This window comes from Cyprinus carpio, chromosome A9, assembly GCF_018340385.1.
Source record: "Cyprinus carpio isolate SPL01 chromosome A9, ASM1834038v1, whole genome shotgun sequence".
NCBI classification, from domain to species: Eukaryota; Metazoa; Chordata; class Actinopteri; order Cypriniformes; family Cyprinidae; genus Cyprinus; species Cyprinus carpio.
In genome coordinates this window covers 2,274,867-2,292,988 of record NC_056580.1, presented here as the reverse complement: position 1 = coordinate 2,292,988, position 18,122 = coordinate 2,274,867, and the positions used below count along the sequence as shown (strand labels likewise).

The 18,122-nt window shown below is 34.9% G+C and overlaps 2 protein-coding genes across 2 annotated transcripts in view; one reads left to right on the top strand and one right to left on the bottom strand.

Moving 5' to 3' along the window:
- Nucleotides 1-9,263, top strand: part of LOC109091404 (neurabin-1-like) — a 41,500-nt gene extending 32,237 nt beyond the window's left edge. Inside the window, 4 exon segments of the mRNA XM_042763141.1 lie at nucleotides 66-110; nucleotides 5,316-5,432; nucleotides 5,819-6,007; nucleotides 7,395-9,263. Coding sequence (XP_042619075.1) covers nucleotides 66-110; nucleotides 5,316-5,432; nucleotides 5,819-6,007; nucleotides 7,395-7,556 — 513 coding nt within the window. The 3' untranslated portion in view covers nucleotides 7,557-9,263.
- A 274-nt stretch (nucleotides 9,264-9,537) lies between these two features.
- Nucleotides 9,538-17,729, bottom strand: pdk1 (pyruvate dehydrogenase kinase, isozyme 1). The gene is made up of 11 exons (XM_042763156.1): nucleotides 16,830-17,729; nucleotides 16,106-16,247; nucleotides 15,951-16,022; nucleotides 14,560-14,744; nucleotides 14,190-14,285; nucleotides 13,423-13,500; nucleotides 13,250-13,326; nucleotides 12,981-13,079; nucleotides 11,938-12,048; nucleotides 11,528-11,641; nucleotides 9,538-10,414 (listed from the first exon to the last, which is right to left on the bottom strand). Exons 1-11 carry the CDS (start codon nucleotides 16,936-16,938, stop codon nucleotides 10,274-10,276), a joined length of 1,224 nt encoding a protein of 407 aa, XP_042619090.1. The 5' UTR covers nucleotides 16,939-17,729; the 3' UTR covers nucleotides 9,538-10,273.
- Between the last annotated feature and the right edge of the window lie 393 nt (nucleotides 17,730-18,122).

The window sequence follows — 18,122 nt, the reverse complement described above, 5'->3', positions numbered from 1 at the left end:
CTGAAGCGCGTTTGGTAAAGCTTTCAGACAGTGATGTCATATTATTAACCCCTTTTCCCAAACAGACAAACCTCTCCTGGTCTTCTCTGTTCAGTCGCTCCTTAGATTTGGTACAGTATATTTTCTCTTATAAACGCTCATAGATGTCAAATTTAATCTAGCAATGTAGTGAAACTCTAGATGAATATCAAACCTAATATGTTGAGCTTTGATATATTTGTAGAATCACATTAGTTTTGTTGAATGCAGTGCAGTAGATGGATGATGCTGATTTGTTTTCCAGGCTTTTATTGTCAAATCAACATGTAGATGCATTACACTGCTTATCTGGTTTAGTCAACACAGTCTCATGGCAATTCATAACTATTTTATATAACTGTTTTCTCATTCATATGTTTTTGTATGATCTGCTTGCACTTCAGTAATGGTTGGGTTTATGGGTGGACCTTCATGCTTATTTTATATTATTTATTTTTTTACTAAAAATCATACTATTTTTATTTATTTTTTTACATCGTACAAATTCATATGAAATCTCCACCTCATAAAATAGTTACGTATTCATGTGAGATCGGGTTGGGTTTAGTATGTGTATCTGTCTTGTGCTGTTACTGTGTGTTGTAGATGTAGGTAGGTGGTGGTTGATCGATATAAGTTAGAAATACCCAATATAATGCAATATTAATAGTAATGGCTTGACAATTTTAATTACACTATTGTAATTGATCTTCATTTTGATGAACCGATATCAACAACTCAATCTTATTTGAGTGTTGATTATTATTTCAAAAAATAAATATCAAGTTTATGACCTGTTTATGCGAGTTTATAACTCGCAATTCTGACTTTATAACTCACAATTTTAATTTTATAACTCGCGATTCTGACTTTATAACTCGCAATTCTGACTTTATAACTCGCGATTCTGACTTTATAACTCGCAATTTTAATTTTATAACTCACGATTCTGACTTTATAACTCGCAATTCTGACTTTATAACTCGCAATTCTGACTATATAACTCGCAATTTTATAACTCGCAATTCTGACTTTATAACTCGCAATTCTGACTTTATAACTCGCAATTCTGACTTTATAACTCGCAATTTTAATTTTATAACTCGCAATTCTGACTTTATAACTCGCAATTCTGACTTTATAACTCGCAATTTTAATTTTATAACTCGCGATTTTGACTTTATAACTCGCGATTTTGTGTTTATATCTCGCAAAACTGACTTTATAACTCACAATTGTAAGTTTATAACTCGCGATTCCTGACTTTATACCTCGCAATTATGACTTTATAACTCGCAATTAACTTTATAATTAGTCACAATTCTGACTTTATAACTCGCAATTTTAATTTTATAACTCGCAATTCTGACTTTATAACTCGCAATTTTAATTTTATAACTCGCGATTTTGACTTTATAACTCGCGATTTTGACTTTATAACTCGCAATTCTGACTTTATAACTCTCAATTTTAATTTTATAACTCGCGATTTTGACTTTATAACTCGCGATTCTGACTTTATAACTCGCAATTCTGACTTTATAACTCGCAATTCTGACTTTATAACTCGCAATTTTAATTTTATAACTCGCGATTCTGACTTTATAACTCGCGATTCTGACTTTATAACTCGCAATTTTAATTTTATAACTCGCAATTCTGACTTTATAACTCGCGATTCTGACTTTATAACTTGCGATTCTGACTTCATAACTCGCAATTCTGACTTTATAACTCGCAATTTTAATTTTATAACTCGCAATTCTGACTTTATAACTCGCGATTCTGACTTTATAACTCGCGATTCTGACTTTATAACTCGCGATTCTGACTTTATAACTCGCAATTTTAATTTTATAACTCGCGATTCTGACTTTATAACTCGCGATTCTGACTTTATAACTCGCAATTCTGACTTTATAACTCGCAATTCTGACTTTATAACTCGCAATTTTAATTTTATAACTCGCGATTCTGACTTTATAACTCGCGATTCTGACTTTATAACTCGCAATTTTAATTTTATAACTCGCAATTCTGACTTTATAACTCGCAATTCTGACTTTATAACTCGCGATTTTGACTTTATAACTCGCGATTTTGACTTTATAACTCGCAATTTTAATTTTATAACTCGCGATTCTGACTTTATAACTCGCGATTCTGACTTTATAACTCGCAATTTTAATTTTATAACTCGCGATTCTGACTTTATAACTCGCAATTCTGACTTTATAACTCGCAATTGCGTGTTTATATCACGCAAAACTGACTTTATAACTCACAATTGTAAGTTTATATCATGCGATTCTGACTTTATAACTCGCAATTATGACTTTATAACTCGCAATTTTAATTTTATAACTCGCAATTCTGACTTTATAACTCGCAATTCTGACTTTATAACTCGCAATTCTGACTTTATAACTCGCGATTTTCACTTTATAACTCGTGATTTTGACTTTATAACTCGCAATTTTAATTTTATAACTCGCGATTCTGACTTTATAACTCGCGGTTCTGACTTTATAACTCGCAATTCTGACTTTATAACTCGCGATTCTGACTTTATAACTCGCGATTCTGACTTTATAACTCGCGATTTTGACTTTATAACTTGCGATTCTGACTTTATAACTCGCGATTTTGACTTTATAACTTGCAATTCTGACTTTATAACTCGCAATTTTTATTTTATAACTCGCGATTTTGACTTTATAACTCGCAATTTTAATTTTATAACTCACAATTCTGACTATAACTCACAATTCTGACTTTATAACTCGCAATTTTAAATTTATAACTCGCAATTTTAATTTCATAACTCACAATTCTGACTATAACTCACAATTCTGACTTTATAACTCGCAATTTTAATTTTTTATAACTCGCAATTCTGACTTTATAACTTACAATTCTGACTTTATAACTCGCGATTCTGACTTTATAACTCGCGATTCTGACTTTATAACTTGCGATTCTGACTTCATAACTCGCAATTCTGACTTTATAACTCGCAATTTTAATTTTATAACTCGCAATTCTGACTTTATAACTCGCGATTCTGACTTTATAACTCGCGATTCTGACTTTATAACTCGCGATTCTGACTTTATAACTCGCGATTTTGACTTTATAACTCGCAAAATAATTTTATAACTCGCGATTCTGACTTTATAACTCGCGATTCTGACTTTATAACTCGCGATTCTGACTTTATAACTCGCGATTTTGACTTTATAACTCGCGATTTTGACTTTATAACTCGCAATTTTAATTTTATAACTCGCGATTCTGACTTTATAACTCGCAATTCTGACTTTATAACTCGCGATTCTGACTTTATAACTCGCGATTCTGACTTTATAACTCGCAATTTTGACTTTATAACTTGCAATTCTGACTTTATAACTCACAATTTTTATTTTATAACTCGCGATTTTGACTTTATAACTCGCAATTTTAATTTTATAACTCACAATTCTGACTATAACTCACAATTCTGACTTTATAACTCGCAATTTTAATTTTATAACTCGCAATTCTGACTTTATAACTCGCAATTTTGACTTTATAACTCACAATTCTGACTTTATAACTCGCAATTTTAATTTTATAACTCGCAATTTTAAATTTATAACTCACAATTTTAATTTCATAACTCACAATTCTGACTATAACTCACAATTCTGACTTTATAACTCGCAATTTTAATTTTATAACTCGCAATTCTGACTTTATAACTTACAATTCTGACTTTATAACTCGCGATTCTGACTTTATAACTCGCGATTCTGACTTTATAACTCGCAATTCTGACTATAACTCGTAATTCTGACTTTATAACTCTCAATTTTAATTTTATAACTCGCAATTTTGACTTTATAACTCTCAATTCTGACTTTATAACACGCAGTTTTGACTTTATAACTCGCAATTCTGACTTTATAACTCGCAATTTTGACTATAACTCGCAATTTTGACTTTATAACTCGCGATTCTGACTTTATAACTCACAATTTTGACTATAACTCACAATTTTGACTTTATAACTCGCAATTCTGACTTTATAACTCGCAATTTTGACTATAACTCACAATTCTGACTTTATAACTCACGATTCTGACTTTATAACTCACAATTTTGACTATAACTCACAATTCTGACTTTATAACTCGCAATTTTGACTATAACTCACAATTCTGACTTTATAACTCGCAATTTTAATTTTATAACTCGCAATTTTGACTTTATAACTCTCAATTCTGACTTTATAACACGCAGTTTTGACTTTATAACTCGCAATTCTGACTTTATAACTCGCAATTTTGACTATAACTCGCAATTTTGACTTTATAACTCGCGATTCTGACTTTATAACTCACAATTTTGACTGTAACTCACAATTTTGACTATAACTCGCAATTCTGACTTTATAACTCGCAATTTTGACTATAACTCACAATTCTGACTTTATAACTCACGATTTCTGACTTTATAACTCACAATTTTGACTATAACTCACAATTCTGACTTTATAACTCGCAATTTTGACTATAACTCACAATTCTGACTTTATAACTCGCAATTCTGACTTTATAACTCGCAATTTTGACTATAACTCACAATTTTGACTATAACTCGCAATTCTGACTTTATAACTCGCAATTTTGACTATAACTCGCAACTTTGACTATAACTCACAATTCTGACTTTATAACTCGCAATTCTGACTATAACTCACAAAGAAAATTCAGAATTGTGAGATAAAAAGTCGCAATTACCTTGTTTTATTTTTTTATTTAGTGGCGGAAACTAGGCATGGGCCGGTATGAGATTTTGATGGTATGATAACCTTAAGCAAAAATATCACGGTATCATGGTATTGTTGTTACAACTCTGAAATGTGTTATTTTTTAATGAAGGGGTAAAAAAAAAAAAAAAGGTTTTAAATTGAGATATAGAAGAGATTTTGTGTATGAGACAAAGTGATTCATGAAATCTGCATGAAATCCACTTTCTACCTTTAAATAATATTTCTTACAACTCAAAATATTTAAAAAACAGAAAATGTCTACTTGCAGTTGATTTTACCCAAATGTTTGTAGTTTGATCAGTCTGGTTAGTGTATCGGTCTGACACTTCTAGTAGTATTTCTAGTCACTTTGCAGGACTGTTGTAAAACCCGCTGAAAGGTTCTTTTCCCCGAAGCTCTTTTTTTTTTTTGGTGTAATTCGCTGAAACTCCCCCAGTCTTCGTGTTTGGGTAATAAATCCCGCTCTCTGTGCCCCTTCCAGAGTTTGTCAGTGCTAGATGATTCAAACCCCAGCAGTCCTGCTACCGATTTATCTGGGCTGGTGGTGGAGCCCAACCTGTTGGGCCGCTCTCATACATTAACCTTCTCCTCCAGCGAGGTGAGTGCAGATCAGACATGACGCTCTCACCACCGTTCGTTTGCATGGGTTTCCTGTGGCCATCTGGAAGGTCAAGTATTGTCTCGTGCCTCCCGCTCCTTCGCTCATGTACTTCCTGTGTTATTTTTAGCTCAAAGCACTGCGTGTGTGTGCTGATGGCGTTCCCCGTTTGCTTTCTTGTGGCTGCTCTCAGTAGTGTTTGTTTTGCATGACCAAGAGGATCAGATGCATGCATGAGGTTGTGTCAGATAAAATTCACAAGTTCTGTGCACAGAAATTATGCATTCACCTTCATTATATTCTACAGTAATCAAAAAGTACCATGGTATTAACATGTTCTAAGTTTCTAGGAGCATGAGATTAATCTGGCTGATATGTGTGTGTATATGCTGGATGAGGAGCCTTGTTCTGGAGGGAAGGAGTATCACTGGCAGAACCGTCCCGTCTCTGATTGGACGTCCCAGCAGGTGTGTCATTGGCTGATGGGTATGAACATGGATCAGTACACACCTGAGTTTAGCACACAGGCCATCGATGGACAGCAGCTCCTCAACCTGGACAGTGACAGACTCAAGGTGAGCGTGCTGTGCTCTCATAGATGGATATATTTGGAAGAGAACTGACATCAACTAGGCATTAGTGCGGCCTTAAATGCATGTGTTTGTATTGTAATTAGAAATATCTTTATTTTGGCTCATTTTGAATACTTGGACATTACAGTGGCTCTTTTTAAAAGATGGATATGATTCTATGATTAAAGTTGTGTGATAGAAAAAAAAATGTATGGAAGGCCGTTTCCACCTGTGAATAAAAAATAAAAAAGGTTATTGTGACTTTTTATCTCACAATTGGGACTTTTTTTTATATAAACTTGCAGTTGCGAGTTCTAAAGTCAGAATTGCGAGATATAAACTCAATTCTGACTTTTTTTTCTCAGAAGTGTGATATAAACTCACAATTGTGAGTTCTAAAGTCAGAATTGCAAGATAAAAAGTCACAATTGCGAGATAAAATCTTGCAATTCTGATTTTTTTTTCTCGCAATTGTGAGTTTATATCACGCAATTCTGAGAAAAAAAGTCAGAATTGTGAGTTTGTATAGCAATTCTGAGAAAAAAGTCAGAATTGTGAGATTCTGAGAAAAGTTGCAATTCCCTTTTTTTTTTTTTTTTTTTTTTTTTATTCTGTGGCGGAAACAGGTTTCCATAGAAACTGGCACGGAGCATCATTCAAATTACTTTTTTTATTCTAAAAAGTTATTAATGCACCAAATTACAGTAGAAATATAGTTAAAATAAATGAAAACAAAACTTTCCTAATGTATATAGGTTATAGCCTTTTTTGAAAAATGAGAATTAAAAAAGATGAATTGAGGAGAATTGATAAAATTTTCTGCTATTGTGTGAATAATATACAATCATGTATTAAAAAAAGTAATAGTAGTCTGATTATGACATTTAAAAACATTATAAATCTAATTTAAAGTAAAAGTAGTAATCAGTTATACTGATAACAAAATACATTTATAGATACACATTTTATGGAAACGTTATTATAAAGTACTGAAAATGTAATGATCCTTAGGATAATTACAAAATAATGGTAGACCTATTCAAAATTATACATTTAGATTTTTTTCAAATGTAATATTTCAGTCTAAATAAGCTGCAATGAATAAATGTATACAGATTAACACATTTCTACTACCTTGAATATGATTGTCATATTCAGACACAGAGTTCCTCAGTTGATCCAGACTGATTTGTTACACCAATGTGAAAACAAAATGACTTGTGAGAATGAAGACATGTCTCTGAAGAACGGTTTATGAATGATTTGGCCGTGTGCAACTGCAAGCTCTCAAATTTTAGGAAATGCAACTCTCTTTTAAGATCACTGCAACATTTAAGATGTTGCTTGATTGTATTTTGTCATCTGCTGACACACTGAATGCTCTCCACAGGCTCTGGGTGTTTCCAGTCAGAATGACCGAGTCACAATCAAGAAGAAGATGATGGAGGTGATGAAGGAAGAAGAGGAGATGGTGGAGAAAGAGGGGGAAGAGTGTGAGAGAGGGGAGAGGCGCAGCGGACGGCTGCCAGCCAGCACTGACTCTGTGTGCTGATGATGCTTTTCACCTTATTTCTCCACACACTCCACCTCTCCGACACGTATGAGCCATTCTACCAATGAATTTAGTCAGTAACTGGTTAATAACAGTCAGGCGGTCATCCTGAAACACTAATGAAGCTGCTTACAAGACCACATTTTAACTCTCTTCAGTTCAGCACAAATATGAGCAGAATGTACGTTCATCTACAGGGAGTGAATTTGATAAGAAAAGTGTTTACAGACTGCACCCACCTTTGGGTTTTTTAAATCACTATTTTGTCATTCTTTCAGTAAAATATCTCAACATCCCTAAAACAAGATAAATGTACTTGCATCAGAAGAGATAAATGACACATTCAGATCGATACGGACAGATCAGAGAATGTAAAAAGATTTGGTTAAATGTTGTTGCTGTTGTTTTTGCCGCAAGCTTAAATTCCCAGTGAACAAACTGCGTTTAATTCAAGATACAGCTTCAGAAACAAATCTGTATCTTTGCTTCTCAAGTAATTGTGTCTTAAGGACATTTTTACTGGAAAACAAGACAAAATACTAATTTAGAAAATGATTTTTCCAGTGTTCGGAGTAATAAGTGAGAGTTTTTTTATTTTTTTTATTTTAGACTAGCTTGATAGTGGCTGTCCAATTTATAGCAGACCAAAACTTTTATTAGTTTTAATTGTATTTTATGATACCACTGTAGGGGCTATTAAATAAAACAAACTTGCCAAGGGATATATAAATATTTAGATGGCTATTTTACAACTTATAACAACAGCGAATAGTGCTTTTAAAAAGATTTCTTCTTGTATTTTCGGAGTACTTCTGGCCTGTGGTGCGAAACGGGTCATTCTGCTGGATCCTTGTACAGTCGAGTGATATTAACTGAGCACTATATTTTTACTGAAACAAAGGGGAACATGGTTTATAAATGTACAAATGAGATATTTTATACACAACTATTAGCATAGCTTTAAGGAGGAGACATTAACGTTTGTACACATTTTCTACTAAGTAGAATAGCTTGTTGGTCAAAACCATTTTGCTAATTCTGAAGAGCAGAGTGAAACTCAAAGTGAAAGGTGTTTGTACATCTCGTTAGTTGTTTTTATTTGGACGGTTACTGCTTTTATATTCTGGATATGGTTACAAAAAATACACAGTTGTTACAAAATGTAGCGTAGTTTTATTTGTGGCCATGGCCCAGATTGTATCAGAGGGTGTAATGAATTTAAGTCTTGATTATCTTCTGATTGTAAGCGTCGTTTTTTTTAAAGAGACGCCACCTGTGCTCATGTCATCCTGATTCTGTGTCCTGTGCTTATATTTTTCTATCTTGTGAAATAGATGATTTTGAACAGACAAAAATCAAGCTTTCTATCTGGTACAAATAAATGCTTTCACCTCTTGTAAAAGAAAAAAAACGGTGTGTTTTCATTCCAAAATGCAGCTCCCTTCACAGCAGAACTCATTTCAAATGGTAAAACTGGAGAAAGTCTGTTTAGTCACCTATTAAAAAGCAGAAGATTCAGATCTGTGCTTTTGAAGCACTGCTTGGTGAAGCTTCGAAACCTTTGCGAATCATTTGATTCAAGCCTTTCGAAAGAGTGAATCATTTTGCGAATTTGATTCAAAGTTTCGAAAATGTTCTTTTCTCCCGTCACTACTGTACACTAATGTTTAAATATCACTGCACTGGAAAACATGGTCCAACCCCCCCCCCCCCCCCCCCCCCCCCCCCCCCCCCCCCCCCCCCCCCCCCCCCCCCCCCCCCCCCCCCCCCCCAAAAAAAAAAAAACCTCACAAACCTCAAATAATAGAAACACATAACTCTTTAAAATAAAAAATAAAAATGCATTTTGATACTTCGTGGAACTGTAAATGTGCATAAAAGAGATGCATCTTTGGTTACTCTGGTAGGAAACCTGTTTGAACTGACTTCACCCATGCATTGAGTCTGCAGTTACAGTCTGTGTCCAGTAGAGGGCCTGCTATTGTACTGGTAGTGCTTTATTGAAACAGGAGGAGTTTCAAAATACTAAACACTTTAAACAGTTTCAAACTGGTCAAAAGAAGCAGACAGTTCACACACGTACATGCGTTTGTTCCTTTTTTTGTCATTTAAGTGCCTGAATTGTTAATTGCTTAGTTGAAGCCGAACATTTTCTAGTGCTGTGAAGCGTTTAACACTTTCAAACTCTTCACACTACATTCTCACTCTTTCTTAAAAAGAAAAGAAAACAACAATAACTGTACATGGAGTGTACACCAGTTATTCTTAATACAGCCCACAGCTGTGTTACACACAAGCTTGATTTCCCAAATCACAACATGTCAGTTTAAAGCAAGAATGATCAACACTTCAGTCTGTCTCGCGGGGACAGACAAATAAATACTGGATTACACATCCAAGTGTAAGACTGATAGATCATTAAACACATACTGGATCACACTCAAAATACACCAGAAGGACAACAGCCTGAATGTGATGGCACCAGCAACACCTGTGCTATCGTACAACACTGGTAACATCTGGTACAGTTCAAAACCTTCTCATTAGAACAGACTAGAAACATGTACATAGAAACACAGATTCCCCTGAGCCCCAGTCTGTTTTGTTCCTCTGTCCTGAGCTACAGATGAAGGTAAGACGCTTGATTTGGTCTGCTGGAGCAGGTGCATTGGTGAAGTCTGGACGAACACATTCATGACGCAAGCGTGGAGATCAGACTAGAAGCTGCGGAAGGTGGTCATGTCCTTGGGCTCTTTGCTGGGGACACACCAGTCATCGGCCTCGTGGATGGTTTTATAATGTTTCCAGGCAGATTTGTTGTAAACGGGAAGCCTCTCGATGGACTCAGTGGACAAAGCCTTCAGGGATAAAAGTACATTGAGTATTATTATTATTCATATTATTATACCATCATTCAAAAGTTTGAGGTCTGTAAGAGATTTTTTTTTTTTTTTTAAATAAGCCTCTTTTTCACCAAGGCTGCATTTATTTGATACAGTAAAAATAACAATATTGTAAAATATTTTTACAATTTATAATAACTGCTTTCTATAATAATATATTTAAAAATGTAATTTATTCCTGTGATGAAAAGCTGATTTTTCAGCATCATTACTCCAGTCTTCAGTGTCACATGATCTTCAGAAATCATTTTAATTTGCTGCTCAAGAAACATTTCTGATTATTATTAATGTTGAAAAGAGTTGCGCAGCTTCATATTTTTGTTTCATATTCAAAAGCATTAAATTGAGTCTGTTTTGGAACCATTCTGATTTTTTTTGCATTGAGACGTATATATTTCAAATGATGGTTTTGTTGTTTTTAATCATATTTTTCCACATTTCTGTTAGGAGTGTGCACAAATAGTTGACAATTCGATATGTAATTATTTTTCTAAATTCGAATTTAACTACATATTTCTTCACTGGCCGTAAAAGCAGGGAATCCATGATAAATCCTAAGCACTCAAACTAAGTCAGCTATAACTAAATGCACTAGGTGGCGCTGTGGAGCACGTTAACAAGTTAATTGTATTTGATCACAGATTGTAGTCATTGGCCTTGTGAAGTTCATTTTTCTAAACAATAACTAATAACTAAATTTCGAACATTCGACTATTGGCACGATATATATATATGATTTTGTTTACACACGTTTTTAACCAAAAGAAAACTTTCAAATATAATGTAACGTTGTTGTAGAACATTGTTGTGTATGATGCCTAAGCATAAGAAATGCCTTGTTCAGAAATGGTGACAAAAACTTGATTATTAAAAAAATTATGTCTTTCTCATTAAATGTAATTTAAATATATATATTTTTTTTTTAGGCCAAATATTCAAATACAACATTTTTGAATAAAAGGCCCATCCCTATTACTGTAATATTTTTTTTAATTATGTGCATTACCATAAAAAGAATGGTGAGATAATAGAAATCAGGGGTTATTATTTAGGGTTATGGTCACTCACTCTGATATAAATGACAGCATCTGTGCCGAATCCCTCCATAGAGTAGAGTTTCAGGTCTCCTTGGAAATATCTGGCGTACAGTCTGGAGATGGGCAGCCCATAACCAAAACCAGCCTGAGACCACAGCACAACAGAGACATATTATAAATACACATATTATGGGAGCTTAGACAGGTCAGGACAGGAAATGTGTCATTCAAAACAATGTGTGTGTCACTTTTACTGACAGACAGGTTGAAACAGAAAAACACAGGGAGAATGAGATCAAGAAATGCAGGCTCCAACTTGCTCCATCATTTGTCTGAGCATGTAAGCCAATCACTGAGCCACAGCTATTTCAACTCTTTAGTTTCTCACCATTACCTGGAGACGCAGACAGTAGTTCAGATTCAGAGAGGACCCATACTGACCAGAGGAGTGGCTCGAGACGTGTCCATCTGAGGACGAGGGGCAGTGGAGTATGTGTACGTAAACAACCTGTCAATCTTCCTCAGCGGGACTCCGCCTCCACGATCACTGACCTATCACAGAACAACACGATTCACATTAAACTGACTTTCATCCTTTAATAGCCAAAACATCCTGACACTAGCTTTCAAAAGCTTGGGGTTGCCTGTATCTTACTGATCAAAAATGCAGTAAAAACAGTAATGCTGTGAAATGTAAAACAATTGTTTTCTAGTTTAATATTTTAAAATATCATTTATTCCTGAATTGGATTCATTCTAATATGCTGATTTGCTGCTCAAGAACCAATTCTTATTATTATCAAGGCTGAGAACAATATTTGTGGAAATGTGATAGAAAGTACAGCATTTATTTGAAATGTATTTTTTTTAACATTATTAATGTTATATTTTATCAATTTAATTCATCCTTGCTGAAAGAAAAAGATAAAAAGAAAGAAAAATACAGAAAGATAAAGAAAGAAAGAAAAAAAATAAAGAAAGAAAAATAAATAAATAAAAAAGAGAGAAAGAAAGAAAAATAAAGATAAAGAAAGAAAAAGAGAAAGAGAAAGAAAAAGATAAAAAGAAAGAAAAATACAGAAAGATAAAGAAAAATAGAGAAAGAAAAATAAAGATAAAGAAAGAAAGAAAAAGAAAGAAAGAAAGAAAGAAAAAGAAAGAAAGAAAGAAAAATAAAGAAAAATACAGAAAGATAAAGAAAGAAATAAAGAAAAATAAAAGAAAGAGAAACGATAAACAGAAAGATAAAGAAAGAAATAAAGAAAAATAAAAGAAAGAGAAATAAAGAAAAAGAATGAAAATAAGAAAAAGAAAGAAAGAAAGAAAGAAAGAAAGAAAGAAAGAAAGAAAGAAAGAAAGAAAGAAAAAGAAAGAAAGAAATAAATAAAGACCCCAAACTTCTGAATGGTAATTTCAGGAACTATGTGATTTATGATCCACAGTATAATTCTGCTGAATCAGAAGAAGAGGCGGTCTGTCCGCACCTTCACAGTCAGGTCCTCGTGGCCCAGGACGATCTGCACATGCACCGGAGGATACTCCATGGCATCTTCATGAAGCTCCATGGTAGCGCGCATGGCATTCTGCAGGAGTCACACACAACATATTTATAGCTCAGCACAGAGCAAAGAGCAAAAGAGCAAAGCCATTTAATGTGCGTCACATGACACAAAATCATGCATGATCCAATTACTCAGAACTTTTGGCAAATGCACACTTCAACAGTTCAGCAGTGAGAACTGAAGTACAGCACCTTGAAGAGCTCAAACACCATGTGGTACAGATGAGACGGCACATACACCACAGCAATGGGTTTATCAGGTCCTTTAACTGCAGAGGAGACACACGAGAAACAGCACTCACACTTCTGACCACACATGCTGATGGGTGCCGTGTGTGACTTCAAGTAAAAGTGTGTGCGGTTACCATTAAATTCTTCCAGTATTAACTCGGGTGAGTTCATATAATACCGGTGACAAAGGTTACAGGCATTTTCATACGCATCTGAAATACAGTAACAGGAAAAAGTTGAAATATTAAACAGGAAAGTAGATGTTTTATAGATTGTAAAGAACCCTCAAGGCACAAGTTCTGTCATGATTCCAGTGTGTTGTGGCTGTTTGCCAGGGCATTGCTACACGCTTTCTAACGTATTTTGGGTGGCTGTTGGCATTTATATCATATTTCACTTCAAAAAAAAATTTATAATCCTTTTTCCCACTGTCATGACTGTAATGCTGGAAAATTAAAATACATAATCATGGTAGCATTTGCTACAATAAATGTAACTTATGCTGATATAAACATTTTATATCTATCTATCTATCTATATATATAAATTAGTAAATATTTTGCATATTCCAAAACATTTATAACTTTTTAAAATACAAATATATTGCTATTTTAAATAATGTTTCTTATAGGATTTTTATTATTAGCTGTATAATGATATATTAATGATAAATTATTAAAATTATATTAATACATTTAAGCCTTTAATACTTAATGGTAGCATTTGATGTACTGAATTTAATTTATGCTGATTTAAAAAAAAAAAAATTATATATATATATATATATATATAAATCTGAGAATTGAGATGTTTGAGGGAACATTTTCTGAACTGTCTTTACCCCAATAATAAAATCTTGAATTATTGCTACATGTTTTTAAGATAGACAGACCACCGTCACCTTTCACGACATCAGTGACACAGCAGTTGGGGTCAATGCTGCCGATCTGTTTGGGATGAGCAGGATTGTCACGTATCCTTCCCCCGAACAGAAGAGCTGGAAACACACAGACATTATGTCACTGACACGTAATCCTCTCACTGCTGGTGGAACAACACAGCTCCGTGTTTACTGGCTGACCGATCGATCCATGACGGATTCAGAAATCCAGGACACTGACGGCAGCGAAGCGTGTAAACATCAGTCGCTGCTGCTAAACCTACAATATATGAGTGAAGGTTCCAGAAGCCCTTGACAATTACAGCAGACTTCACATTTCTGCTGTCCGTGTGTGTGTGTGTGTGTGTGTGTGTGTGTGTGTGTGTCTCACTGTGCTGGTTCAGGAGCATCCTGATGGAGATCCTGCTCATGTAGAAGCGGTCCAGGAAGTACTGGATGTTCTGGCTGGTGATGGGGTCCGTCCCGTAGGTCTCCTTGTATTCCACCACCCCTTGAGCCATGGTGGGCACCACATCATTGTGACGGTTCCTGATCTTAATCACAGCATCTGTGAAGCTACAACAACAGAAAAAAGAGAGAGCGAGAGCGAGAGCGAGAGCGAGAGCGAGAGCGAGAGCGAGAGAGAGAGAGAGAGAGAGAGAGAGAGAGAGAGAGAGAGAGAGAGAGAGAGAGAGAGAGAGAGAGAGAGAGAGAGTGAGTGAGTGAGTGAGTGAGTGAGTGAGTGTGTGTGTGTGTGTTAGCACAGGTCAGACTGAAAGGTAGAGGTCTTCATGGATCGAGACTCAAAGTGCATTTCAGGTGCTTCGGACACGGATCAGGTCTGATATTAGTAGCCTCAGGTTTGGGATCATTTTAAATAAATGCAGTTTTACAAAATAGACCTGAATTATTTTAAAATATACCAACATTAAATTTTGGAAATATTTAATTATGTGAAACAAACATATCAATCATTTTATATTATTTTTATCACTTCTATGTAAACTACCAAACCCTACCTTTATACAAGTGCATGCAACAGCAACATGATGACACGTTTCCATAGTTTATAATATTGTAAAAAAAAATAAAAAAAAATAATTGTAAATAAATTTCATTTATGTGTTTTATTACATCGGCATTAAATGACAGAAAACTAGTTAATGCTGCATGCATAAGTGTTTCAAATACAGTGATTGTAAATTTGACATCTTTCTTTCTTCTGACCAGCATTTAATAAAATAAAAGAGTAATTTTTTTTACAATACATTTTTTTTAAAAAAAATATATAATTTACGAAATTTAATTTAAAGTTTTACTTTTGAGGGTTTTTGTGCTGTGACACAGTTTGTAAATCTAGCAGTTTTTTTTCTACTTTCATATTCAAAAATGTTATGTACATTTATAACACTAATACTGTGTGTTATAATACCAAGATTTTAAATTACAAAAAAAAAAAAATAAGGTTAACTTTGTGGGTGTTTCTAAAGAAATGATCTTTCTCTCTTAAACCAAATTAATCAAGCTCGCTAAATATATATATATATATATATATATATATATATATATATATATATATATATATATATATATATATATTTTTTTTTTTTTTTTTTTTTTTTTTTATATTTGGAAAGTCACAGAAATTCAAATGTGAATGCAACAGCTATATTTGTTGAGTTCCCCACTATAGATGTTCACCCAACTATGATGATTTCTGCTTCTGATAACCCTGGAAATCTAAAAAGGGTCCATTGCTTAGGACCCAAGAAGACCTCTTACTCTTGTTTGAGCATTTCATCATCAACATCCCTGTCCTTGAACTCCAGAATATCCTGGAAGCTCTGCATGTACCTGCAGAGACGCAACACAAGCGGCGTTTAGACACGCACTCACATCAGAAGAATAAGACTGCACGCATGCAGGGACACACTGACCAGCTCTGCACCAGGCGCACTGAAGGAGTCCTCAGCAGATTATCAGGCAACAAATCGATCTCTTTCATAATATTTGCCAGCCTGACAGGCAGTTCCTGTCTTAGAAACGTGAATGATGTTTTCACACATGCGTTCTCTGAACCTGCAGACACAGAAAACATCATGCTTTGGTGCACGCATTGATTCTATCCAGCTCACAAAACATATATAAATGCATTATCTCTTTAATTAGATTCTGCTTTCACTGACTTTAGTGAGTAGGTTTTAGTAATTGCATTGCCTATTTAGGTTTGACTGTATTCTATATAACTTACAGAAATACCATGGTACATGAATATAATAATAATTCTGTAGCATGTAGCAATTTTCACTTCTTGTTTGTTCACTCGGTAACACTTTACAATAAGCTTCCATTAGTTAGTGTATTAACTAACATGAACAATTAACAATGCATGCATTACTAATCTTTAAATACACAGTTTTCACTGTTAGTTCACGTCAATACAAAAATGTTAACTAATGTTAAAACTTGTGATTTTAATAATGCATTAGTAAATGTTGTCATTAATATTAGTGAATGCTGATGAAGTATTGTGCACGTGAAGTAAAGTAGTTAACTATTGAACAACTAATGAGCAACTAATATTGTAAAGCGTTACCGTTGAGTCTTTTCTGTTTAATTCTGTCCTTATATTGAATCTTGTGCATCTGATCCAGAGCTTACCAAAGTCTATGAACTGTTTCATAGAGAGAGGAGAAGGCGAGAATCTGGAGTAGAAGTCGATCTGTTTGGCGACGGATGCAGCGTTCATCAAAGCCCTGAAGATCCTCATGCTGGCGGCTTTAACGCTTTAGAAAAGCCAGAAATGTTGTGTCCCGTGGGCTTTCGGAGTTCATATGCTCTTGTCCAAAAACACAATCAGCAGAAAACCGCGCAGTGGTCTCTCGAAGTATGACGCTGAATGTCAGTCATGATATCCCGTGCTGTCTGGAAAATGCAGTTTCACTCTTCTGTGTCACCCAGTAAAGATTATTATATGCGTGACATCGCCCTAAACACGCAGTTAATCCCGGAGTAATGCATGACGGGTGTGAAGACCGATAAGACTCCTCCAGCATGTGTGTATGGGCTCATGTGATAGACAGCGGCATCAGTCAGCACTGGGCCTCTCGCCGCATTCAAAGCGCGCATTCCCACAACAGCACACTGTCCTTAAAACCAGCCTCTGACAACAGCGGCTGAGCTCCGAGGACAGCAAAGGCTGAAAAAAGCCTAATCTCTGGCCTGCTTCCCTGCTTGACAGTCAAACCGTTTCGCCAGGTTGCTGTAAACAAGTTAAAGCTGCACGAACATAGATGTTTCTGTGAGTCAGAGAGCAGCCACTCTTAGTTTTCTTCGGTGGGTTGCGCAAACCAGCTTTTTAGATGCACGCCGCCGCCTGCTGCGCTGGAGGGTGAAGTGATTACAGTCTAGCTATAAGATCTCTGATCGACTGTTTCCTGGCATATTTTACGTAATTCTGTATCATGCTTTCCTGTGAATTGAGGTGTATAATTATCCGTAATCTTGTTTAAATTATCCGCTCTCTAATGTTTTGTGAGCGTCCACTCTGTTTTACTTCCGCATTAGGTGCGTCTTTGGATCACGTGGCCATATGTGGCGGTGCACATGACTGAGGTTTGGATTTTTATTCATCAGAGATCTTTTGAAAAACATCCTGTTTATTTAGCTGTCAAGCGCCCCATCATCTATAGATGATGATATTTAAAGATTTTTAATATAATAAAGAACAAGTGCAACTTTTTCACTTTGAAAACGGTAAGTGTGTGTTTAAAAGGCTTTTGAATCATTACTGGTGAGCCACATTCACCAGTCACCAATCTAGTGTTGGGCTTTTAGGAGAGAGCTCCTTAAAAAAAAAAAAAAAACCTAAGACCAACTGAAGGACTCCAATGAGCTGGTTCTTCATAGTGGATCAAAACTGTGAATTAGTAAAACACTCACCTTATAAGCTTT